General features: G+C 37.9%; 2 protein-coding genes across 3 annotated transcripts in view; one reads left to right on the top strand and one right to left on the bottom strand.

The window, feature by feature from the left end:
- The window catches only part of MOV10L1 (Mov10 like RISC complex RNA helicase 1), a 35,048-nt gene extending 30,725 nt beyond the window's left edge, over positions 1-4,323 (bottom strand). The window contains exons 1-2 of the mRNA XM_027894910.1: positions 4,174-4,323; positions 1,284-1,468 (exon numbers count right to left, since the gene is read on the bottom strand). Coding sequence (XP_027750711.1) covers positions 1,284-1,468; positions 4,174-4,252 — 264 coding nt within the window. The 5' untranslated portion in view covers positions 4,253-4,323. The remainder of the gene's footprint in view (positions 1-1,283; positions 1,469-4,173) is intronic.
- Positions 4,324-7,975: 3,652 nt separating this feature from the next.
- Positions 7,976-24,137, top strand: MLC1 (megalencephalic leukoencephalopathy with subcortical cysts 1). 2 transcript variants are annotated; one of them, XM_027894908.1, is made up of 13 exons: positions 7,978-8,006; positions 8,443-8,580; positions 9,263-9,446; positions 11,538-11,627; positions 13,387-13,440; positions 13,520-13,621; positions 16,333-16,434; positions 17,345-17,416; positions 17,891-18,007; positions 18,795-18,851; positions 19,929-20,051; positions 21,484-21,651; positions 23,572-24,137. In XM_027894908.1, the coding sequence occupies exons 3-13, from the start codon at positions 9,267-9,269 to the stop codon at positions 23,644-23,646; spliced, it is 1,140 nt and encodes a 379-aa protein (XP_027750709.1). In that variant the 5' UTR covers positions 7,978-8,006; positions 8,443-8,580; positions 9,263-9,266; the 3' UTR covers positions 23,647-24,137. The 2 variants fall into 2 exon arrangements, with proteins under 2 accessions (XP_027750710.1, XP_027750709.1); XM_027894909.1 differs by lacking the exon at positions 13,387-13,440 and having other exon boundaries at positions 7,976-8,006; positions 13,535-13,621.
- Positions 24,138-27,488: the final 3,351 nt, after the last annotated feature.

Genomic DNA, 27,488 nt, shown 5'->3' with positions numbered 1-27,488 from the left:
TGAGACATACTTAGAACAGACTTTGAAGAAATGAGCTTTCTCTTCTTGCTTATTGAATCAAGACTGCTCTTGGACTTTGACTTTCTATGGAGTTCAGTCTGCTTTTGGCATAAACTCAGGTTTCAGCTTTTCACCCAGTCACACACTACATTGCCAACAGTCTGAGATGCCTGTGGGATTATGCCTCACAAACAGGAGTAAGATAACTCATTATGCTTTTGAAAATGCCATTATCTAGAACACACAGCAAGACATCCCACAACTGCTAAAACATTACACTTGTTTTGTAGATCCTTTTATAGCTTTTCAATTGCCAGGTTTCTGTATTTTGGAGTTACAACAATATTTCAACAGTATGGTGAAAGCTGTCAGTCAGAAGGAAAACAAGGAAGAATAAACAGGATTTAAACTAATCGATTTCCTGACTCTGTGTGTGAGTACTATCTTACCAAACAGCATTGAGACTGCTTGTTGGGCAAACAATATTTAGTTTTTATATAATAAAGTAATTTCAATTTAAAAAGAAGAAACAAAAGGAAATAAGAAGAGACAGGTTATCTTACAAGACACTAGGTTTTTGATAACACTGGAGCCAGTAATACTTTAGAAGCAAGACTTCTCTTTTCCTTTCCTTCTGTGTTTCATTTTAGACCACACAATAAAACTCTCTCCCCATTAACAGTCTTTCTTCAGTTCTATTTAATCAATGAAACAGCACTGATTTCAACATTAAATATGCTGAGACAAACTCCCCTCAAAATTTGTGACAAGGTATAAACAAGCTTGAAATAGATTTACAACTGAAGTGTTAAGGAAGAAAAGTACAGATATCTCCATTTTTACTACTGTCTGTAACATTAACTTGCCAATTTTTACAGAGAAATTTACGTTCTTACTTCTGTGCAAAAAGAGTAAACTTGCAGGCCCTGCTTTTATGTTCTTATGCATTCATATAACAGTAACATAAAATTGACTTTGAAACTCAGAAAGTTATGCACAGATCTAGAGTAGCTATGACTAAACAAATTCTGATGCAATTATCTCAATGAGTAGTTTCATATTCCCTATATCTACACCTATATTCAGAGAATCATTATTAAACATAATTTTAAAGGAGATGGAATAAAATAATAATAAAAAACCTAAAAAAGAATTCATCCCCACTGGGTGAAGGGCTGGCAATTTCTCCTATTTTGCAGAATTTGTGAGGCCAGAACTATAGCAACTTCCAAGACAAAGCCTCGAGATACTTAAATAGACTACTATTTATCTTCACCTCTTACCCTTATAGCCTTCAGGCCACCCGATGTTTTATCCTCTTCCACTGTGGCAATAACTTCTTGTCCAATGGCCAGTAACATATTTTCTGTAACAACATCCTTTGTGAAGACTACCATGTCATCTATCATCCCATAATCATGGCAAAGTCTTGTCACTACTCCTTGTACTGTTTTCAATCCTTGATCACCTGCATCAAAAGGAAAAGTGTTCATATATGTCCAAATTATGTGTTTACAGAACTATGCAACAAGTTATGAATGCTAATAAAAGTGCTATCCCTTCTATCAAAAAGCCAAATAAAAATAGCAACAGATGCCAACTAATTATTTTTACACTTAAATCTTGAAGTCTTATGGCAACTTATAATTTCAACCAATTAATAAAGGTAGTTAAATACAAACTACATTGTAAAAAAACATGTTTTAAGCTACATTAAAAAAAACCCCAGCAACATAAAATATCTTGAGTTGGAATGGATCTATATAAGGATCATGGAGTCCAAGTCCCTGCTCCTCACAGGACTACCTAAAAATAAAACATATGACTCAGAGCATCATCCAGATGCTTCTTGAACTCTGATATCCTTGATGCTGTGACGATTTCCCTGGGGAGCCTGTTCCAGTGACCAACCACCCTTGCAGTGTGGAGCCTTTTCTTAATGTCCAATCTGCACTTCTCTTGGTGCAGCTTCACTCTATCATGTCCTATCGCTGCTCCCCAGAGAGAGGAGATCAGCACCTCGCCCTGCGCTGTCCCCCTTGAGGAAGGTGTCAGCTGTGATGAGGTCACGCCTCAGCCTTCTCTTCTCCAAGCTGAAGAAGCCAAGTGACCTCAGATGCTCCTCATAAGTCTGATCCTTGAGGCCTTTAACCATCTTGTTTGTCCTCCACTGGACACACTATAATGGTTTGATGTAATTCTTATATTGAGGCATCCAAAACTGCCCACAGTATTCAAGGTGAGGCAGCACCAGCGCAGAGCAGAGCGGGATAATCACCTCCTTGACCAGCTGGCAATGCTTTGCCTGATGTCCCCCCAGACAGGGTTGCCTCTCCTGGCTGCCAGGGCATTGCTGACTCATTCAACTTGCCATCACCCAAACTCTTAGATCTCTTTCCACCCAGCTGCTCTCCAGCCTCTGTACGCCTGTCTTTTTTTTCCATTTAGGCTGGAAAAGACCTTTAAGATCAGGGACCTGAACTGTAAACTTAAAACTGAGGAGTCCAATTCAACTTGTTGAACTTCATGCAACTGGCCTTAGCCCATTGATTCAGTCTGTCCAGATCCCTCTGCAGAGCCTTCCTACTCTCCAGCAGATCAACACTCCTGCCTAGCTTGGGGTCATCTGCAAACTGATCGAGTTACACTCAATCCCTTGGTCCCTCATCCACTAAATGGGTCACCTTGTCCTAGAAGGAGACAAGGTTGATCAAGCAGGACCTGTGTTTCATAAATCCATGCTGGGTGGGCCTGATCCCCTAATGTTCTGCACATGCCACATGATGGCACTTAAGATGATCTGCTCCAAAACCTTCCCTAGCACTGAGGTCAGGATGGTAGGTCCGTAGTTCTCCAGATCGTCCTTCCCACCCTTCTTGTAGATAAATACCAGATTTGTAACTTTCCATGTACTGTGACCTCCTTGCTTAGCCAGGACTGCTGGTAGATGATGGAAACTGGCCCAGTGAGCTTTCCTGGCAGCTCCCTCAGTGCCCTGGGGTGGATCCTGTCCAGTCCCAAAGGTCTGTGTGTGTCTCAGTGTAACAGGTCACTCTCATTTCCCCTTGGATTATCAGGCCTTCATTCTGCTCCCAATCCCTGTCTTCCAGCTCAGTGGGCACTAGTCTTGCTATTAAAGACTGAGGCAAAGAAGGCATTAAGTATCTCAGCCTTTTCCTCATATTTTATCACTGTCTCCCTCCACACCCAAAAAATGATGGGGTTTCTCTTTAGCTCTCCTTTTGTTGCTACCATATTTACAGAAACTTTCTAGTTGGGTTTTGGACCTTTTAATTTTCTCCAGGCACAATAACCTCATGGCACCCTTGCAGTCATCTTGAGTTGCCTGCCCCTTCTTCCAAACATCAAGCTCTCTTACAGTAAAAGAAAGTTCTCAGCACTGCCTGCATGGCAAATCTAACATATTTAAGATTTCTATATTGAAAAATCAAGAAGAGTAAACAAGTTGTACAAAATAATTCTTCATTTTTAAAAATTACTACAGTTAATACACTTTAGAACTGAGATGTGGTATTGTTTTCCTAGAGCCATAGGAGTTTCTAATTTTTTGGATTATAAGTACTACTATCTCCTTACATATCACACATTCACTCAACTGCATTGCACTGCAACTTCAGGCTTAAAGCTGGACTGAAGTATGCTAGTTTAGACTTTAAACATATTATAAGCTACAGTCACAATCAAGACAAAAAGGAAAGTAATTTTTATTGCTTTAAGCATTCATAAATATGAAAAAGCCCTTTTTGCTACATTGAACAATGCTACTAAAAGCGCTTGAAATGTCCACCATTTTGCAATATGAAAGAATTCACTATCATCTCCATTCTACAGCCTATGTAAAATGAAGTTTTATTTATTAACACAGCAGCACAAAGGAACACCCAAAGCATCCACCACAACACTCCTCCTACACCGCCCTCCATGCTCTAAGCGGCCATAGTAACCTGTCCTACGCAGGAAACAGTGAGAAAGTACTTCTGGGAACACTCCCACATGTTCTGTAATCGAAACACTGTCTTAGAACCCTCTCATTTCCTTTCTTAAGGAAACCGGTTCGCACTCAAACCCCACTCACGTGGCGGACGAGACCACCAGCGCCCCCGCGGCTCTGAAACTGCACCGCGAACCCACGACGGGACCGGGGAACCCTACCTGAGGCCGCCCATCTCTCATCTTCGTCACCGGCACGTCTCCAGAAGTAGGAGAGCGCCTTAGAAAGGAGGCAGAACATCGCGGGGCGGCTCGGTGCGCAGTCAGACCCCCGGAGCCCCCTCTGGGAGCGCGCAGGCCGCGCTCGCTCTCGACGCCTCGGACCGCGCCCCGCCCCGCCGCGCCTCGAACCCCGCGCCGCGCGCCGCCGCGCCCAATCGCGCTGCGCCCTCACGGTCACGTGGGAGCGCCCACGCGCCTCGATCGCGCGCGTTCCCGCGGCCCCGAGGGGGCGGTGCCGCTGGATCCGGGAAGGGACCGCCCTGGTCGGGGGAGCCTCGACCCCTTATCCCGCTCGCCACCGAGAGGCGGCGGCACCGGCCGGAGGGAGGGCGAGAGGGCCTCCGTCTGTGGGGTGTCAGCTTGCAGGGCTGAGGGCGTGTTAAAGGCGGTGTCACACGTGGTTACCACGGAAAAGCTTAAAGCAAAGCGGTGTTGTAGCCCGTTGCTTGCTGGTGGTGCTGTCTGAAATTGTGTGTGGCACGGTTTCTGTAAGTGAGATGTCCTGACCAGGGAAAACATACAGGCAGCCGCTGGGCTGAGGGCTCTCTGTGCGCTTGTGTGGTCCTGTGAACGAGCCAGGCATGGAGCCCATCCAGTATAGTGAAATGGAGGGTGTGGAAGAGTGTGCATGTGCAAATGGCACGCTGTTGGATTACTGTTCTCTCAGGAGCAGCCGGTTTCAAAATGATATGGTAAGCTCTAGATCATGATAAAAAAAAAAAAGGTATTTTTGTCCTAATATCATAAATGCAGGAGCTGCTGCAGTGCTAGAGGAAATAAAATTTTACTGACCTGCTTACCATTTCCTTAGTTCATATTTTTATCAGTTCTCTTCACACAATACACTTCAAGTATCTTGTATAAGCCCCCTTTATATCTTGTTTAACAAGTAGTGTTTCACAAAGTATAGTTCTTGAGTTGATGAGCTCAGCATCCCAGTAATTTTGATAGGAACTGCCACACAGGACTGAGAGAAGGTGGTTTCAGAAAGTTGAGCAGGGCAGTGTATACTTTTATGGGAAACTGTGGCTGTTGTGGAAAGGCCATAGTGATTCATTGCATTCTGTGATTTAAGTTTTGTGACTCAAGCAGCAGTTGTCTTTGGCAACTTTTTAGGTTCCATTTGTATGGTTCACTCAGGATTATTTAGGCAAAGAAGGACCAGGAATATATTTCAGATTGTTTAACACTTTTATAGAGTTCTGTACAGTTCCTACGGCAGAATAAATTCTGGTTGCCAGTAATTGCACGTGGGTTCCAGTGTCTCACTCTCAAGTAACTGAGATGATGCTACAGGGAGGAGTAACGTGTATCAGTATCTGTAGTCACTGATGTTTTTAGAAAAGTGTTGAGAGAGTGATAGTCTCTTTGTGATATATTGATTTAAATGATTTTAGGTACTCTTTTGTTTCACTAAGATTCCAGTGGAGTGCAGGCAGGGGACTGTTAGTTGTCAGAAATGTGACAGATAAAGAAACTTTTTCTGGAGAAGGGAAGTAGTTATACATGCAAAAATTCTTGTCAGAAGATCCTGTAAAATATAACAGAGTTCTCAGGCTGTGCTTCTTGGGAATCTTGTTGTAAGAGAATGGGCTAGGCAGAAAAAAAAAAGTATTCAGTCTGGATGTCCTTTAAAATTGTACCATGACGTGTTTATGATGTACATAAAACTAGAAGAATCTTAACAGCATAAAAAGAATAATTTGTATACTGATGAAACCTGTTTAAACTCTTCAAGTGATGATTCACATGAAGGACTAAATCCAAAGAAGTTTATAGTATACTGGGGGAGCAAGACATCCCTTTGAAGCTATTGGACCTACATTTTGCTCTTGGTTCAGTACATGCCCAAAGACATGAGCTAGGAGACAAGGACCGAGGAATCAGCTTCAGAGAAACAAAATACGTTAAAGAGCTGATTTTAAAAGAGCTGAAAATATTGAACAAGGAATACAGGTAATGAGCTAAAACAGTGTAATTAAACATTATGTGAAAGAATACAAATGTAGTGCAGCTAATAACTCATCAGAGAATGAAAAGTTGTGCAGGACAGTAAACATAAATTTCACCTGAGCTTCAGGTGCTGTTCACATTTTGATTTGGGAACATGAGTTCCGTGCTAGAGAAACTGGCCTAGGGCAGAATGCTTTTTTGCTAACTACTGATGGCAAAAGTAGGACTATGACACTTCACTTATAGTTGTCAATCTCTTTTTTATCTTTTGTGGTTACTCTGGGGAATGCTTGTGTTGCACAGCCTATGGCAAATGACCAAGTATCTGCTACAGCTGCTTGAGGCAGCTGTATTTGTTCAGTGTTAATCTCTGTGATGGAAGTAAGTAGTTCTTCATAGCTGCTCATGATTTGATTGTCATGCCTTGAGATCTTTTGGCCCAACTTGGAATGAAACCCCTTAATTTGTAAATCCTTTTCAGAAGCCTGTCGTGTTCTCTTGGAATTGTTGTACTTCCTGCAGTCTTTGTGTAGGTTTCCTATGCGTTCTTTAGAATTAGGAGGAATCTCTTTGTACAGCATGTTTGTACTTATTTAGCATTTTAAGATTTTGGGTTGTGACTTAGGTTCTGGTACCAGATCTTGCCTTGTGGTTCTGTATACACAAAAATGAGACTTCTTATGGAATCAGGAACATGAAATAAAGGGAACCTAAAATAAGGGCCCCAGAAAATATTTAGAGTAGGAACTGAACTTAAGTGGTTTTTGTTGATGCTGAGGCCAAGTGCAGAGAATACAGTAATTGTGTGGTGAACCTCTGTGCATAAAGGAAATGGAAAATACTGAGAAGGGAACAGGAAAGGGGGCAGGAAGAATTTCACCATAACCAGAGAAAATACTGTAGTGCCACGCTTGAGAGAGGGATCTTTCAGACACAATACTGGCTGAAACACTTGGAATGGTGAACAAAATGTTCTAGGGTTTGAACTCCGCTCTGTTCAGTGGTGGAGGATGTTATAAATTCTTTTTATTCAAAGAGTTTAAATCAAGTAAATACCTGAATGTCTCACCAATTTTGTGTAAAAAAAAAACCAAACCAACCTTCTCCCTAAATTGGTCAAAAGGGTTAAAATATGATCCTCTTTTGTATCTAGGGTAATTTGTGTTAGAATACATCATTACCTAGCATTCATCAAAAAAGCTTGTCAGGTAAGCATTACCCATTTTCCATGTCTTTGGAAAATTGCAGATAATGGAAATAGTTGCTTAAGAATAGTTTTGCTTGACTGCACATTCTTTTTTCCTTCCCCTTTTCTAACAGAGTTTACAGCTGTGTCTATTGCCGTGTATGGTGTATTAATTTCCCTGTGTATTGGAATGTTACAGTTGTTTTAATAATTCTTTCAGTATTGGCTGACATTATGAGAAAATCAAAATCTACAGTCTGTACAAACTGACAAGTTGCACTGTTCAGAAGTTTTTCTAGCATAATTTAAAGGTGATGCCCTTCAGAATACTGAAGATTTAATTGTGTCTTGGTTACAAGAGTGTTTAAAGTTTAGACAAAAGACCCTGTCATTGCTGTAGCTGTCAAGGTGCCAACATCTTCAAGATAAAAACGTCCTCTTTTTTTCTTTTTTTTCTTTTTCTTTTCACTGCCTAATAAGCAGGAGGACTGGATCCAATGTACCCTGGCCATTGCATGTCACTGCTGCCTGCTAGATTTAAAATATGTTGTTTAGTCAGCTGGGTGTTCTGTAAGTATGCATGACAGCACGACTAAAATGTACAGAGTTTATCTGAACACTCCACAAGACTAGGGTTAGTAGAAAAAGATGAAGATAATAATCTTGATAAATTTCTAACTTCTAACTTTTGAACCTCCTAACTTGTTGGGGTACTTGAATACTTGAATTTTTATCTGTGTTTTTTTCTAGGAGAATACTGCACTGTAAGTATCTTTTGCTCTTTTGAAACAAGAACAAAGTTGTGGGGTATTGTGATCACTGTCTATTATAATATCTAAAAGTGGTAAACTGTGAGGAAGCTTTTATTTAAGATACTAAGTAAGGGGCAGTACTCAAATAAGAAAGAAACTTGAAACTTTTTTAATTTGTTGGTCTGATTTGGAAGCAGCCCTATGAGATGTAGTGCAGTCATTTTCTAGTGTGTTCTGTTAATTAAAATTCAGGAGGCGTTTTCCTGTTCCCTGGCTTAACTGAAGTTCTTGCTGTGCTTTTGTTCCATATCTGAATAGATGTTGTTGAAAGCCAAAGTGTAAGGGAGAACTTTTCAAAGCCGGCATGACTCACTGAACGGTGAGAATATCACAAAGTGTACAGGCAGCTGTGTTCACAAGGCTGTTTTAAACTGACAGCTAACTTTTCAGTGGAAGGTAAGCATGAAGGTTTTTAACTGTTGAAAAATCTGCAGTAACTTAATTCTAATATAATATACTTCTCAAGGTATTTGAACAGATTGGCAAGCTGTGAGGTGAACAAAAAAGGACTGAGTGAACTAGAGAAACAGTTGATACTAGGTAAATTAGAAACAGTTTGCTGTAGCTGAGTTATTGTGAGTATATGTGTTCATCGGACTCCTAGGGAAGTCTGTCATTTTAGATAGCTGATAAAAGGTGTTAAAATCAAATGGAACTTAATATTGAAACAATTTTAACTGTTTTCTCTCCCAGACTTAAAAAAAAAAAAAAAAGCTTTGGTTGTAGAGGTACCCTCAAACTAAACATCTCTAAAAATGGTTCTTAGATCTTGAAATAAAAGTCTGTCGAGGTATCATAGATATATAACATTTCATTTTATTGGTATTTATACTGTATTATTATTATAAACTGTGGCTGTAGGATGTAATTTACTTATTGCATGCAAGTAAGTTGTTAGAAAGCTTGCATATTTTGAAGTGTAAATACAGATAATAGCTAAATATTGCTTTTATTTATTTTATTGTTAATAGACAAAAACTTAGTTGAGAACTGATCTGAGTATGTGAAGGAACTAAAGTATATTTTTCTTCTCTTTCTTCATAATTTCCATTATTATTATTTAATTGCCTTTGTGAAGTGTTATGACCAGGGAAGAAGGTTACAGAGAAGAATTTAGCTATGACAGGATGCCAACTTTGGAGCGGGGAAAACAAGAGAATGGAAATTATATACCAGATATCAAATCCAGTGACCTTCAGCTGTCCAAAAGGCTGCATCCTTGCTTTAGTTACAGAACATGGATATTTTCTTTGCTGATGGGAGTAAGTACCTTAAACAACAGAAAATTTAAAAATGTAGCTGAGGTCTTAGAGCCCAGTATCTTTCTGTTTCACATCATCTGGGGACTCAGAATTTCATCAATCATAGTACTGAATGTAGATATTTGTAAAGAAAAGAATATATTTAGCGAATTTGGAATGTAGTAATTCATTGACTACTGGTATTCTTTGGATATTTTTTCAATAATCAGATGCTGTATGAAGGCTTATTTTTATCTTTAATATTAATCATACAGCATAAGCAGAGAATAAGTGTGGTAGTGGTACGTACCAACCCAGATGTATGTATAAGTAGTGCCTTTTGGTAGAGTTTATAAAGTATGCTGACCATATGCATTCTTGTAACATATTTTTAACTATTAAATGTATTGTGGCTGCTATGATAGCATTTTCTCATTTAAAATATATGTGGTACTTAATTGTCACATTCATGTTTCAAGGTTCAATAGCCACATAATTATTTGGTGTTGTGTAGTGAGGTATATACTTTGTTTCTTACGTGAATGTCACAGTGATTTGAATTTTTGCGTCACTGCTAGAATCACAGGATACTCATCTTGCATGTGCATCATATGCTTCTCCATGTTCTGAGCCAAGTTAATTAAACTTCATTATAGCAATTAGAATTTGATCTTTTTCTGTCAGCTCATGTGTTTTGAAGCGTAATTTTTATTAAGAGTGAAAAGTGTCTTACTGTTAATATGGTAATTGCTTGTTTTGGCACAGTGAATAAAAGTACTGCCTTATTTTTGTGGAAACAGCTGAACTTTTTTTCCTTTCTGCCGATCTGCAAAGCTTGGATTTTCTTTCTCAAACTTAATTGTCCAAAAGGACAACTGTCTGTAATTAGATTATTCCTTTTTACTGAGTTCTTGTAAATGATTTGAGATACTGATACTTAATGATCATTTCCTGAAGTCATATTATCAAGAAGAATGAATTTTATGGATAAATGAAAATGCAATTTTATTAATAACTTATCCAATAAATTCCAATTAGATTTTCCTCCCAAGTATTATAGTGATTAATCTCTATCAACTCTTCGTAGGGACAGTGTCCAGAAAAGAAAGTCTGTACACTGAGTACCATAAGTCATAGTGAAAAGGACAGTCTACTTCAGGGAGCAGTTGCAAAGTATAGAGTGACATCAAAGTGGCTGAGAGTATGGGCTGGATTTGTGCAGGAACAATTCAATGAGCTTTAAGCACAATTTCAGCTTGTGGTCTATAAATATTGCTCTTCCTGTCTGCCAGAATTCTGTGTGTGTGTTTTTATACACACACATATGCTCTCCTTATTTTCTGTCATTTTTTGACAAGGACTTTTTAAAGATCCCCCAATAATTTTCTACCATGAAAAAAGTGCCCAAATAAACCAAAAGAGCCATTCTGTCTCTTATCTTCTCCAGCCTCTTCAAAGAAATGCCTTCCCAGGGGGATGACAAGGAAAACAAACAAACAAAAATGTTAGTAGGAGACATTGAACATTTATTGCAGTGTGTGTGGCTGTCATAGTTATGAAATAAAAAGAAGAGTTATCAAGGGAACCAGGAGGATTTGAACATTTATGGGTGTGCTGCTGGATGAAAGCAGGAAGAGGGTTTGGAGGGATGCAGGAATATAGGTGGAAGAATATTCATTAATGTATCCTAATACTATTTTTGTTGCTGTCTTCTAGTTGACAATTGCACAGCTGCCCATGTGCATAATAAATGTTGGTGGAGTCAGGCAGAGAATACAAAGTAGAGACTTAGCTGAGGTTTCTGAAACATTTTTACCATTGAACACTGCAATTACATTTTTGGTAGTTTATTGAGGTATTTGCCAAGTCAGCTCACAATGCTTGATTCTAACATGATTATATTGTTCCATATTAAGTCTTGGTAACCAGGAAAACATCTTCTTCAGAACTCAGAATGTTTGGATGTTTTTCTTCAAATTTATTCGCTCAAAACCTGCATTGTCAGATGTCCATCAGTAGCTTAATTTGAAAGGGATTACTGATTTCTATTAGACTAGTTGCTTTTTAAAAAGGTTTTATTCATATAAATTTATCTTATTTGTTGCTTTTCAGACTTGCCTCCTTATTACTTCTGGATTTTCATTATATCTGGGAAATATTTTTCCATCTGAAATGGATTATTTACGTTGTGCAGCAGGTTCAGTAAGCATTCTTAATTATTTGCTGTGACTGTTTGACAGCAGACTCAATAGTATATAACGTTTGTGGGTTTATGTCTTTTATGCTGTCTGTCTTTTTTTACTACTAACTTTCTTCATGGAAGATTTAGTTCTATTTAATACTTCATTAAATGGATTTTCATCCCGTGGTTGAAAGAGTAACAGTTGTCATAAAAACAGCTCGTTTGTGCTGCCGTTTTTTGTTAATCAGCACACCACTGCCATGTAATATTACTCTGCTTGAACAGTTTTTCTGTGCTTGATTTTAAGAAAATTTGCATTGCTATGTATTTGGGGAATTTCCTGGCTAAATGCTATCAGAATGTATTTCAGATTGTATTTCAAAGTATTATTTTTTCATTTTATTTTGCCATAATATCGGAGTATTGAAGCAGACTAAGGTTGCTCTGTGTATGAGCTGTCACTTAGGTTTCCACTACAGGTGTTAAAATTCTGTTGAAGCAGTTTTTGAAGTAAATATACCCACAGGTGTGTTATTCTCTGCAACATTAGTGTTAGTTACTGAGAAGTCTCTTTTTCTGCCTCAAATCTTGTCTCTTTGAGCTTTGTATTTATTGAGAATTTCCAAAGATCTGGTAGATGGAGATGACATTGGCTTTGAAAGGCTTGCTGTGGGTGAAGGTGTGTACATGGGGGTGTCTGTATGTCAGGAAGGTGTTAGAGCTCCTACTGCAGATAATGGAGTCAGTGCAGTTGGAAGAGCCTTGAGAGCTGTAGAGCCAACTGGCCACAAAGTGTTTAGTTTAGCATGAAACTGAATTGCTCTCTAGACTTTTTTAACCAATTTGAATAGTAGTAGTATTCAGTTGCTTAAACAGAGTCCTGTAAAGTTCTAGAGACTCTTGGGTATCCAGGACAAAAAGGGATGTTTTAACTCTGTTAAGTAAAGGTAATTTAGGTATTAAAGAAGTGCTTCCAAGAATTTTACGTGCCAATATTAATCTTGTTATAGTGTTCCATTGTTAAGCCCTCAGTGTTCAGATGTGTGAGAAGATAATTAAAAACACGACATTTTTTGCATGTTCCTTATTTGACATGGAAACATTTTTAATAATTTTAATATGTATTTGTGTAAAATAGAGTTGGATCTGTAATGGAGCCATATCTGTTGTCATGAGGAACAGCTAAAGGGTAGAGAAATTACTTTGTGAAAGTTTTCACTTACACATGATTTTGCCATTTAGCTTTGCCCTCAAGTATGAAAACAGTTCCTACCAAACATAGTGGAGATTCCAGGCACAATTCTTAAAGTGTAACTTGACCCAACAGATTTTCACAAAGTTCTTCAGAACTATGTTGAGACTGGGAAAATTTTGGCTTACTCAACCATGACGATGTCTGTTTAAAAGTGTGCAGGCCCAGTTTGGGAGTAGCACTGCTTTTTTTTCCTGCTCAAGGATCCCAGGCCTTCTAGAGTTAATTTAAACTAACAAAGGCATAAACTGCCTCAAGAAAGACTTTCTTTCTTTTATTCATCTTATTGTGCTGGGTAGTTAGTCAAAACTGAGAGATATGGAAGGTATATTTAAACCTCCTGTAATCATCAGACACTGATTGTAATTAGTGAGCTCAGACAAGAGTGACACATTTTCTTCAGTTTCTGAGCAATTTGTCTAAGTGAACTGAAATATGAATTCAAGCACATAAAATAAATCTATAGAAATATATATAAAATTCTTTGTGCAGAGTATCCCACTAGTCTTCTCTTTTAATTTTCCCAGTGTATTCCTTCAGCAGTTGTGAGCTTTGCTATAGCAAGGAATAAAATTAATGTGGTAAGTATGAGATTTTATTGTCAATTAACCCCCCTGTGGTTAAAATGAGAAATAAACCTATTCTGAAACTTTTTTTCAGATACCTAATTTTCAGATTCTATTTGTCTCTACATTTGCTGTTACAACAACGTGTTTAGTTTGGTTTGGATGCAAACTTGTCCTCAATCCATCAGCTATAAATGTAAGTTACTAAAGCAATTACTACTTGTGCTATGTTTATCTTTGTTAAAAAAAGGTGGGGGGTGTGAGGTGGTTGGAGATCACATGTAATGACTTTGTTGTCAATATCCCAGTGTAACTACTTGATCTGTGAGGAGACATCATCTAGCAGTAACTTTACATTTCTCTTTGCAGTTACCTGCAGTAATTTTCATAAGACATCCTTGGTTATACGATTTTAATTCCTTTTGCTTGCCTATTGCTTGTCCATACTATGTTGTAGATTACTGAAGAAAGTAAGTCAGAATAACTGTATGCAAAGCTGGCTCTGAAGCTTTTTTTTAACTTTTCAGTCTTAAGAGTAATTCATGATGCCAACTTGCTCTCCTCTTTGAAAGATGCTCTTTCAGTGAAACAGGCTCACTGTTTGGCATTTCCCTGCCAGATGTTTTCTGTTACCCATGTGGTACAAAGAAGATGTAGAATACCATCTCTTACTGTTCTTTCATAATCATATGTATTTTCCCTTCCCATGGGAAACTGCACAAGAAAGTAATACCAGATCTTTGAATTGCTGCCAGTGGTTTAAAAGCAGTAAGACTCATAAAAAGGATAAGTTTATCCAATTAAGTCAATTTACATTTAACACCCTCTCTCCTTTTAAAGGACCTGGGTAATTCCTCATTAGTGTTACTCATATTGATATATATCTCCACAAAATAACCTTAGATAGATAAATGGAATGCAGGATACAAGCCGTGCCCTAGACTGTGCCTGTGTGACGCCACTCCGGGAGGGTGCAGCTCTGTAGTTAGTTTGCTATGAACATGAAGGATGGAATGTGTAAAAGAACCAAGCTGCCGCTCTGTTCCATTTTTAATACCTGGTGCAAATTCGGAGCAAATTTCATTAAGGTTGTGCTAATCTACTACTTTCTACTCAGTTGCACTTGCATTGTTCCTTAGTCACAGAAGAGGATTAGGGACACAGCTAGTTTGGTTCTCTGCATCTGATGATAGATTTTTATGTACAGTGGTAGTTGTAAAAGGAAATTTTTTTAGTTTTTAGAAATTTAATATTGAATCTCTCCATTGTTATAGATGGTATAAAAATATACTTACTTCTAGCTTTAGCTGTACTTCTTTTTAAGATATAAATCCAAGGAAACTAACAAAACTCTGAAATTGGGGATGAGATATTTTTACTTTAGTCTAGGGCTACTGAACTGATCTTAAGAGTGGAAGAATCTAGCTGATACTCTAGACATGTTGTATCAAAAAAACATACTGGAAAGATAAAAATCTAATTTATTTACTGTTACTTTTTCAGTTTCTGTTATTTACTTCTTACACCTAGGACTAAGTGAGATAATCCATCAATGTAGTTACAGTGCTTCCTGACTCAGACTTGTATATCTACTTGATGCTGCTCTGTCAAGTGTGATATGCGGCCTTGCCAGCTCGCATCAGTACCAGCACTGTGCCAAAACACATCTAAATCGTGGGAATTTATAGTCTGGATTAAATTGTTCTGCGGGCCACACATTTGACACCTCTTCTTTTGCCAAATAATGCCTGTATTCTTCATTGTAGCACTTTCTCTAGGAGTTTACCACTATGGCATTTATTGCTGTTTGTGGTTTCAGTACAACTATACAGTCTGTTGTGTACAGCAAGGCACATAGTTCCAATTAAGATTTCCTGAGAAAGGGTGAATTTCAGTGCCCAAAAAAGCCTCTCAAATCTCCCACTTACTATCTTTTCAAGAAACATGTGGTGCAAGATACATGTCAGAGAAAACGGAGATTTGATCATTTACAAAGCAGGTCTGGCATGAGGGAACAATATAATTCTGTTCTAACTTACTGAACAGTGGTTTGTTTTAATCGCATGGGTTCTGGATGGAGTCAGTTCTCCCTAAACTTTTGGTACTTTGCCCCAGTGGCCTGACTGAACTACGAAATGTTTTCTTGGGCTATCAGTGGAAAAATACGGTGCTTTTGAAGACAAGAAAGGGAGGTGCGCTCTGCCTAACTTGTGTGCCTCTAGGGAATTACTCAGTCCATGCAGAGGAGGTATCTACCTCTTTTCATGGGAATAATAAGGAACAGAAGTATTGCATTCACTTTGTCTCTTGAATGTGAGCAATGGCATTCATGTTTTCACACAATAATGTGGTCTGTTAGACCTGCAAGAGTTATGAAACCATGAGGAGTGTTCATCAATGCTTTATTAACACTAAGCAGGGCACAGAACTAGAATCCTTGGCCCAGTTCTTTGGACTGTGTTTTAGTTCATAATCCAATATGGTATCGCACATTTTGGGATTCCAACATAAGGGTTGACAGCCTGTGGCACCCCTTCCCTTAAGAATATTCCATGATTTGCTGCAGTGTTCTGGTTTCACATGGAAGGTCCTACAAAATGCAGATGTACCTAGCAGTCATTACCTTGTCATTATCTGCTGTTCTGGAAGACACTGATAAAATCTTCAGGCATAATATTTCCATAAATGAAGTAAATGTTTCTGTCTTAGGTTAGACATTCTCAGTATTATATAGGCAACTAAGTGTTGTTTCTTGCAGGAGCCAAGAAAATGATTAACTAAGTATCTAATCAATAGATATGTCTAAATGTCACAGAAAATATCCTGCTGGATCCTGCTAGACTCAACCTACTCCTTATTTTTAATGTGGAACATGTAACTCATTTATGTCTGGGATTTTACTGACAGATAAATTTCAACTTGATTCTACTTATTCTGCTGGAAATCTTCATGGCAACTACCGTGATCATTTCAGCTAGGTCTACTGAAGACTGCTGTACAAGAAAGAAAGTAGGTACCCTCAAAGATTGTGTGTGTGTGTTAAAAAATATTCCATTTTTCCTGTATTACATACACTGTTAATTTACTGGCAACCCCAGTATATAACTTTGCATGTTAAAACTAGATTGGATCAATAAATAAAAGTACCATACTAAACAATAATTGCCTCTAATATCTTTTAAGAGCGCAGTGAGTCCTCTCCAAAATGACCTGTTGCAAATTATACAGCACAGGGTTTTTTGAATATCTTATGAACAGGCATGGCAAATGCTTGATTTCTGTTTTGTAAAACAAAACTTAATGATGCGTGAAACATTGGAGAACTGGGATTTGTATGTATGCAAACAATGCCTTTCTGAAGCCTGATGGGGAGAAAGTATTTGTGACATTCCAATTTAGTGCTATCTGGACAATGAATCTTGGCTTCAGAATTTGAGGCTATAGATAAAATTTCCTTTAGTCACAAGTGCTCTCTCAAATCCCACCCTCATTTTTCTGTAACAGTATTTCTTTTAGGTAATACTCCGGCAAACATTCTATGCCATTCTGTATTCCAGTGGAAATACTGATTGATAAAGTCATGTAGTGTCCTGTCCTCCTTTGGTTACTGTTATCCACATCTATAAAATCTGAAGGCTCAGGAAGAAAGTCTGTTTCTTGAAGGCCAAAAATGGAGACAACATGATGATATTTCATTGTTGAACAGTGACTGTTGAACAGCTAATCTGGGACTACTTATTTTGTTTCTAATGTAATTGATGTGGTCTGACACTGGAAAACACCATGTTGTGTCACTGTTACCTCTTATGGGCCAACCAGATGTTGCATGCCACCATTAGGATCTGTAGCACGTTGTACAAGATGTTAGAAACATATTGCTTTGTATATTTTTGATCACGATTTTTTTCTTCCCCTCTAGAATACTGCATATGACAGTGCCATTGTTTTGAGCAATGTCAGCTTTCCTGCTCGAGTTCTGAAGTCATACTCAGTAAGAAAAGCATTGCTTTCTTTTGTTAAATCACTTTATTTCATCTTTCTAAGTGCTAAGGTTCTTTAAAGCCAGGAAGAGATCAATATAGGTAAGAGCTGAAAAAATAAAGACAGAAATGAGAGATCTATCTTAAAATGTTTCCTTTTAGAATATTGCAAGGTAAGTAACTGCCATTTATAATAGGAAGGAGACAACTTAATGACTTTAGGATAAATAGTGTAAAATGAACCATTGTTCTTTGGAGCTAATGATGAAAGCATAAATACATATAATGAAGCTCATCTTGTTTTCACTTAAGCCAGCTATTTTTTTCACTTTTGCCATATTTTAGGTGTGAAAAACATCGACTTTCTGCATAGCTGGTAGCATAAATGCATTTTATTCTTTCAATGAGTTCCTTTCTGTATGTGAATAGGAAATTTTGTATTCAAATAACACTCTTAATAATTTGTGTGCTCTTCTTGGTTTTAGGTAATTGAGGTGATTATTGGAATTTCATCAGTGTTTGGTGGAATAATTGCTTTGAATATGGATGTTCTAGTCTCAGGTCCATATCTCTCAGTAACATTCTTTTGGATCTTAGTTGCTGTAAGTAGTGCAGATGGAAGGTACTGTTTTAAAACAATGTCTTTAATTTTTCTTTTTCATTTTTCTCCTCCCTACTGGAATATTTATAATACTAATATATACTAATTTATAATACTAATTGGCAACTTCTGCTCAGCAAATGAATTAGCACTTCAATATACTTAATATATTTATGCAATATTCTTGTTCTATTTTGGTTTGCAATACTTTGGTTTGTATAAAATGATCTGATGCATTTTCAGTCCTTAATTAAGTAAAATGGAAATGAGTAATAAAATAAGGGTATTAGAACTGAAGTGTTTTGTTAAAAAAGTCATTGGTTTTAGAATATTTCAGGCTGCAAAATAAAAAGTTCAGTTTAGTTTCAGCATGGTAGAATCCTTGAACATCCTATTTAACTTTTCAGTCTTAACTGTTTTAAAAGCCTGAGTCTGTGATTAGTAACCACTAGTATTAGTATCACTAATAACTAATCACTAGTGATTAGTATCACTAATAACAGCCTGTACCCAGGAGCAGTGGATTCATAAGGGATGCTGTGCCACTCGGCTTGCCATGAATGAACTGACTGAGAAGGAAGACAATGACCATTAGGTTTATATATGGTTAATGTGTCTGTAAAATCCCTCATCATGAAGTGGAAAAAGATCATAAACAAGTTTTTCAGCATTCAGAATTCACAAAAAAACCCCCAGTACTGTGACTGGTGGGAATTACTGTAACTCAGTTGCAATTTTTGTAGTTTTCAAGTAGGTAAATACTTATTTTGTTATACTTTTTTGTTTAGTGCTTTCCAAGTGCTATTGCAAGTCATGTAGCTGCTGAATATCCAAGTAAATGTCTGGTAAGTGTGTAAAATTCTTGGATTTTGTCATTAGAGTGAAATAATACTGAGAAAGCCTGCCTGTGATAGTGGGCACTACTTAGTTTTGCTCAATCGTTTTTAACTGCTTCAACAAACTATGACAGCAATATGTAGCAGGAATGCTAGCTGATATCCCTGAAAAGAACTGTGGTAGGTCCTTTGGGGGCTAAATTCCACCCATTCTAGAAAAGAATTCAAAGATTTGTGTTTTGGGGTTTTTTTGTACCATTTCCCTCTATAGAAAAATGGCATGCCTCATATTGTATGCCCAGAAGTGCTTTCAGGCTTCTGAGCTGAGGTTCTCTCTGTTCCCTTCTCCTCTCATTATGAACTGTGGTTTCTGAAAGAAGAAGATTAAGTGTGCAGGCTGCATTGGACCTAGAGCTTATTTTAAACAAACTGCTCATCTTCGTGACTAGCAACAAGGACTAAGAACATTAAGTGGAGTGCATTTATTCCTTGAATGTCCCGGATATGTAGTTAAGGCTCCATAAAATATATGTTCTAAGTAATAGTAATGCAAACATATTTAAGTGAGTAATGATGCTTGACCACAACTGAAGTTAGAATATAATCCTGTAGGGTTGATACTTGAATGAAACTAGGCTGGCATTGTATGGCAATAAATTTGCCTGAAGGCACTCGAGTTTATTTGCATAAGTTTTATTTAGGTTGTAAGTCTGTAATATCTGCTGCTAATTCTCATTACTTCGTATAAATTGAAGAATAAATGATATCTCTATACTGGCTCTCTCTCTACCAATACCCATATTATTTCCTCTATGTGCATATGAAAGGCACTTTTTTAATGGAACAAAAACATCATCATCTGTATTAAATGAAAAATGAGTTACAAAACAACAATGTTTTGGCTAGAGACTTAATGTATTCAAAGCTTGCTTCTGTATTTCCGCGAAATGTGGATGGCTCATAATATTTGTCTCATGTGTAATCTTATGCACTTTTACACACTTCTGTTATGCTTGCTTCAAGGAAATACAACTCACAAACCAGTGTTTTTAATTATAACTTAACATTTATTATCTTATTTTTTAGGTTGAAGTCCTGATTGCCATTAGCAGTGTTACGTCTCCATTGTTGTTCACTGCTTCTGCATACTTATCCTTCAGTATCATGCAAGTTGTTGACATCTTTAAAAATTATCCACCTGCTGTTAAAGTATGTGTTTTTGTGCAATTGAAAAATGTACCTGTATCTATTGCAGTAGCAAGACTGTAGCCATGAATTAATTAGGGAGTATACGAAGACAAGGTACTGCATTATAAAGTTTAAATAGTATGTTATAGAAATTTTTCAAAAGCTCTTATTTAACTTATGATAAAATTTAAAGTATGTTACATCTATTGGCACCATGGAATTATAGGTATATGTTTTAAAGACACAGTAAAAATAATATGCAATATTCTGAACTCCTCAAGGTTTTTATAAATGTGTAGTATTTAAATTAAAGATTCTAGGTTTATTTGAAGGATAAATTTTTCTGTTTCTTAGGATGTTTACCAGCAGTTGGAATTATAAGCTTACATCTGGATTCATTCAAAGCCCAGATTGGTAAAGAGAAGAAAAAAGTTTACAAATTCAAAGCATTTCAATATGAAGTGCTACCCTTGCATTGCTGAAGAGCTTTCTAGGACTGTACCAGCAAAGTGTTTAGCAGTCCCTGATAATGTTCGAAGAACCATTTATGGGAATTAGGCCGGTGTCAATAACAGTCTTTACTCTTAGTATCCACTTGTTACTAAGTAGTCATGTGTTTTTAGAAGACAAGCTTGAAAATATTTATTAATTTGATACCTCAGGGACTGGAAAACCAGCTTTTGAGTATGTGATCCTGTTCTGATACTGCAGTAACATAGTGTATTGTTGGACCTGAGGGGAGTGACCACAGCTTGCCTATGCTAAGTAGCTTTTCCTACCACACATGTTGGAGACAGACAGCTGCACTGTTTAGGCAGTTGGTGTGACCCTGCAGAGCACTTCTTACATTCTTAGTCTGTTTTGTGTCTGGATACAGCAAGAGGGGGCTGCCCTGCACGGGAGGGTGAACAATGGAGCAAGAGGTAACAAAGGGCAGTAACCTCATTGGCAAGGAGTGCAGTCCTGCAGTACCCAGAGAAATAGAAAAGCAAGACTGGTCCAACCATGGTAACCAGGGTCAGCCAATGGTTCGGTGATTGCCAGACAAGTCCACAGTAGAGAGGCAGATCCAAGGTCATCCAGGAATTCAAGTCAGCAGGGCAAGGTCAGAGCCAGCAAGGCACAGTGTGAGGCCCAGACATAGGTGTGACATTGCTTAGGCCGGAACCGTCAGTGAGGTGCTATATTTTAGTGGATGGTTTCCTAAGTTGTGTTCAGTTTCTAGAGGAAAAATATCATTTGCAAATAACCATTTTCTTAAAAATTATCAATCTCTTCTACTTTCAGCAAACTTACACAGTAAAATTTTAGTTGAAACTTCATGCTGAAATAAACTAAATAATAATTTGAGTTGAAAAATCTAGATATGAACCTTAAAGGTTAGGGAGGTGGGAATATTATAAAATATTTTATTCAATTCAATTTATTCAATTCAAAATATATCTATTTTCAGCAATCTTATGATGTACTCCTGTTGCTTCTGATGTTGATGCTGCTAATTCAGGCATGCCTTACTATTGGAACTGTAATACAATGTGTAAATTACAAGACAAAAATGAAACTACAAGATTCTTCATGGACAGCAGCACAGATTAAAAAGCAGGAATACAGAACAACAGAGGTATGTATTTATACTCATTATAAAATTTGAAAATATGTATTTGAAAAGATTTTTTCTGCTAATGTTTTGTGGTACTTAATTCTGATCCCAATTAAAAGCTGCTCTGTGAAACTGTGAATTTTGTAATGAAGAGATAATATTTTGCTGGTTAGATGGTAACTGTGACAAGTTGTCAATCTGTGACAAGTCCTGCTATGAGAAAAACAGTTGTAAGGTTAAATCTCCCTTTTGTTCTTATTTGTAGGGTGGGCTCCCAATTACAATTAGAGACGAGGTCCATCATTGTACTCAAATAAAATGTTAGTCCCGCTCCACAGGATGCAGATACATTATCACTATTCATATGTCAGAAACAAGTCACAGAAAAGATAATGGGCCTTGCATGACTGTGTTCTCATGAGGAGAGAGGCATCTGTTAAGAAAGAAATGGATTTAACTCTTCCAGTGCAAGCAGAAGTTTTGCGCTATGGAATAAGAATACTTGATATAGTTGTACTTTTTCAAGGCCTGCTGTAAGGCGGTGACTTTACTAAGCTGAGTTAGTTACTTAAGTTCCCTAAACTTTGAATGGGAAAGTTAAGAATGCGGAGGACAGGAACAACAGTGGTTAAGATGTGTGAGTGGCTACCTATGCTAGACAGTATGAAGCAGTGAGCCCAGCAGCATGGCTGGAATTCCAGGTGTCTCCATGTCTTAACTACACTAGCAAAGCTGGTGATAAAGATCAGAATTGAGATATCCCTCCATTTCCTGCCTGCACTCACATGTTCCAGCTGTCCTTTCAGATGCAGATTTGGCACATAGTTTTTTTCAAGCATGGTGAAACTGTTACTACTTTCCATATAATCATTCAGGACTAGAGCCCTATTTCACGGATTGGAGGATCCCAGCTTTCTTCAGCCTACATACATTAACTACATTTATTTCCTACCACAGCACTGTAGCCCTTAGACTTTCCTCACCTCTGCTGTGCAGAGCCAAGCACTGTATCCTTGAAGACTCTGGGAGACTAACTCACTTTTACTGCATGGGCTAGTGCTAGAGAGTGCTGGATTCAGTCCCTGCTCTAGGAAGAGCATCTTCACTGAAACAGCACTGGATAGAAAGCACTGGGAGCAAGGACTGAAATCAGTCAAGTCAGTGTATAGTTGGTAATGGAAAGTGGAAGCTGTGCATTTATGTCCCCTCAAGCTGCTGAGGGCATTTGATGTAGGTTGCTTATTTTCTGGATCTGTGTCCTGAGAGTTTCATTCTGTATAAAAGATGAAGCACATCAGCACTTCCACTGCTGCAAGTCAGATTTTGGAGCATAGTCATGTCATGGCTAAAGAGATTGCCTCTGGGGATTATTTATAAAATTATTCCTAGTTCATGAGTCACTCAGAAATTGAGTGCGAGTTAAATGCTAAAAGGACCACTTTTTCCACAAAAAGTGACACCTTTTTGCTTACCTTTTAATATCTTAACACGTGAATGTTGTTACATGAGAAGTTATATGTCCCTTCTGAGAAGGCTTCTCAAAAGTCTTCTCTTAGACAAGGCTTTAGTTTACTTGCATGTATGTAGATAAATCGCTTCTGACTTTGGGATTAGAGATTCAGGTTTCAGTCACATTTTAGCAAAAATGTTGAATAAAGTCAGAAGTAATGTGTTTAAAATAGGAATTTGGCCAAGTTTTTTTGACTCAAATGTCTCAAGTGCTATACAGTTTATGCTATTATATTTTATACCTAAATGTAAACTCTAAAATATACAAAACTATACAATTTACAGTGTATAGAATATTTTAATAGCTCTGACTGTAACTATTCACATTTTCATTCTCTTAGCTTCTCTCAGATACTTATTTGCTTGAACTCCAGGTTTTAAACCAAAGCATTTTTTCATGTTTCCATTTGTCTGAAATTTGTTTACTTTTAGGTTTCCAATAATACATTAAAGGATTTTGACAAGGACAAAGCCTGGAAAGCAGTTGTGGTCCAGATGGCTCAGTAGTTTGGATTCTACAAATGCAGCCAATACAGCACAATCCAATACAGTAAATCAACTGTTAAGGTTTAAAAACTTTTCAATTTTTAAATAGCGATATAGTTACAGCAGCAAGAGCCATGGAATAACACAGTAAATAATATGTCTTCTAATAGTTTTGAAATATGTTGATAATATTTTTAACACATCTGTCTTTTCTGTTGGTATCTGTAGTCTAGTGTTGCTTTAGAAGATACCTGTAGAAAAAGGTAATGAGCCACATGGATTTATGCTGATGGCAAAGTAAAATATTACAGTCTGTAGTAGGCTTCATATATTTGCAAGAGATTGTTATAACTGCAGTTATGCAGTCAGTGTGACTGATAAATGCTTTTGTAAAGTTATGGGTACAAGTCATAATTGATGTTTTTGCTTATACTTCACTTTTGTAGGAGTTGTAAAGTTGTTCTGCATCTTATTGCTTTTATATAAATAAAAGTCTTTATTATGTGGAAACTTGAGATTGTGGATTGACATTCTAACTGGAAAGGTGAAAACAAAATATTCTTTCCCATTAAGCTTCAGTTTCTGGACTGTTAAAGGGGGAAAAGGCTTTTTCTGAGTGCTGGGGCACAACTGCTACCAGCCACAACAAAAAAAAAGTTGCAGAGAAGCAATCAGCCGAATAGCAGGAGATACTACTGGTATTAAAAGAGATTTTTTTTTTTCACATATGAAAATGCATTTTTAGGTATATTCTTTTAATTTATTTATTTTTCCTATCTTTAAAACTTACAGAACATAGCTGTCCTGAAACAAGCACCATCCCCCATACAATTGCCTTTTCCACTGGCTAAACTGTGTGTACGATTGCATAGGTTCCAAACGCTATTAGAATTCCCAGCAACACTTTACTACATTTAATTTAACAAGAATTCTTTTGTGATTTACTATACTATGACAGTAACTTACTTATAAATCTGAAGTACTTAACAATTTAGGAAAGCAGTATCCCTAGCACATTTGCTATAGCACATGCACACAGACATAAAGAGTCTGTGCAATGTACCTGTTGCGACCTGCCCCAGTAAGGGGGGTAATCCAGATTCTTATTAATAAATCACTTGAGGTGGATTAGAGTGAAATGACACTGAATAATAGGTGTTTGAAAACACATATATGTAGGGTTTATTTTAGAACAATTTGCTTCAAACAGGTATTTTAAACAGGTATGTTGCCATTTTTGGTGTTATCATCTATATCTATTGTCTATAGCAATATGGTATAAAGATAACCTTTAGGGAAAATGCATAAGAGAGAGAGAGGAAAAGATAAGGGTAAGGGAGAGTAAGGGAAAGAAAAGATGAGAGTGGAAAAATGCATATAGTCACTGCCCACAGGGTCCAGCAATGAAACTTGGTAGTTGCAGCTTCCATATCTGTTAGTTGAAGTGGTGTTCTTGGTCCATTGTGAGTGGGGAAGGGAAGCCCACATGCTCAAAGAAGTTATGAGTTATTATATCCATGGAGAGTGTCCCGGGCCGTGCCACGAGCCTCCAGTGTCTCCTGGCCCTGCACAGTTCCTGTGAGGTGCACAGTAAAAGGGCTTTTCCCGCCTCTCAGGATTGGCAGGGGGATTGGCTTTGATAGGCCATGACATGAACCTCCATCATCTCCAGCAGCCCAGACTAGACACACAGAGTTCATGTGAAGGGCGTGGTGAACATGGCTCTTCCTTCTTTTTCAGGACTTGACCCCTTTAGCAGCACTGGCAGGGGTAGGGTTGGGTGAAGGGGTCCAGCTGCCTCTTCTCTGCCTGCAAAAGTCGCCTGGTAATCCTAGAATGCGTAAATCATTAACTGTTTCAGTCTCTGACAGTACCTGTGAAAAATTTCCCTTACGTTTGTCACTCACTTTAAATGTTTTGCATTCTTCTCAATGGGTGAAGGATTGAGTCTTAAGGAGTGAGATGTCAGCCCAGGATCCATCCGCGAGCGATCCTTCAAGAAACAGCGAATGTGAAAGTTGCTGACTCTGAGAGGTGTCCTGACTCAGAGGGAGATTGCTGGTCACAGCCTGTTGCACCCCAGAGAGCTCAACAAGTCTCACTTGGACCGCTGCCTACAGGGTATCAAGAGATTAGACTTTAGTCATAATAACCTTTCATCTTGGCCACACTTCTTGTTCTCACACTTTTAAGTGTGAGAACAAAACTTATTATTCCACTTGAATTGTTATTCAGGCAAAAAAAAAAGTTTCCAAGGATGTTCATTAAAAAAGCAGGGAACTCCTTGACAACACTTAAGTCCTGGAAACAAACAGTGTTTCTGATAAGCTCAGAGGAGCTCAGCCCAGGTGTTATCAAGCCAGAGGCCTATCAGGTATTTTTCTGATCATAGTGTGGCCCAGTGGGAGGCAGTGGGGATGCCCCACCATATGCATGAATCCTTCCTCAGTGAACAATTTGCCTAGGAAAAGCTAAGAAAATGAAGGGAAAAATTGCAGTTTTAAGAGCATATTTTGAACCTCTCTGCTACTGCAGGCCAGTTTCTTGCATCAACTTCCCAGGAACAAAACCACACAGTTGAATGTTGGTATATATTTTTTTGTTGTTTTCAGTAATGATTTGTCTTCTGCTATATTTGTAGGGAAAGCTGCCAAGCAGTGAAGTAAAAGTGGTAGAGCTGAATGGGCTATGATGATTGAGATTCATGCAGAAGGAAAACCATGTTTGCTACTTTTAAGCAATGAAGAAAGAAATGCCCATGAAAACAGTTTGCATGGGCTGATTACTTCCTAACCAGTGTTTTGCTAATATCCAGTTATAACCATCAAATATAAGCAAAAACTGCTTTTGTTACTTCCCTTTTCAAGACAGGAGAGATCTGCAGGAATAAAATATCTTTACATAACACTTACATAACATGTTTTCCTCAGAGTATTTTTTTTTTAGCATTTTTTCCTATTCAACCTTTAATTTGTTCAAAAATTACAGTTTCTTTATTCTTTTCTGTCCCATGAAGATAAACTGTTTCTGGAGAAAAAACAAAACTAATTCTAATTTTTCTTTTCTTTCCCTTACCTGGCTCAATTTTTAAAATCTGTTGTGGTTCAACCCAAGCCAGCAACTAAGTGTCACATATCTGCTCACTCCACAAAAAAAGACAGTTCAGTAGGTAAAGCAAAGCAAATCAAGTAATTTGTTCATCACTTTCCATGGACTGAGAGGTGTTTAGCCATCTCTAGGAGAGCAGGGCTTTGTTCATGTGTAGTGGTTACTTGGAAAGACAAGCACCATCACTCCAAACATTTTATCCCGCTCTGCTTCCTTTTTCTTCACCCAGCTTTATATCCTGAGCATGACACCATATGGTCTGGAATATCTCTTTGGTCCATTGGCATCAGCTGTCCCGGCTGTGTCCCTTCCCTGCTACTTGTGCACCTCCAGCCTCCTTGCTGGGAAGGTGAGGTGAGAAGCACTTGGCTTTGTGTAAACACTGCTCAGCAATAACAAAAACATCCCTGTGTTATTGACACTCTACTCAGAACAAATACAAACCAGAGCCTCATACAAGCAGCTGTGAAATTAATTAAGTATATCCCAACCAAACCCAGCATGTTCCTAATCCAAGAAACACCTTTTATATATAGATTCTTGGTAGTGGCCATTTTCTCAAACAGAGGACAGCGTGTTTAGTTTTAAACAGACCCTGATTTTTTTCCTCTGTTTACTGTGAACCATGGAGGCTGAAATCCAGATATCCAGAGCTTGCAGGGATTTGTACCAGTTGTATGGAAAGGGAAAATAATGGTTTTAAGCACTGTGTTGAACAGGATGATTTGCTCTTTTTTATTGCATGATTTTGTGCT

The sequence above is a fragment of the Empidonax traillii genome, unplaced genomic scaffold, assembly GCF_003031625.1.
Source record: "Empidonax traillii isolate 1590-97213 ecotype Southwest subspecies unplaced genomic scaffold, ASM303162v1 scaffold447:size986111, whole genome shotgun sequence".
Taxonomy (NCBI): Eukaryota; Metazoa; Chordata; class Aves; order Passeriformes; family Tyrannidae; genus Empidonax; species Empidonax traillii.
This window is presented reverse-complemented; position numbering and strand designations above follow the sequence as displayed.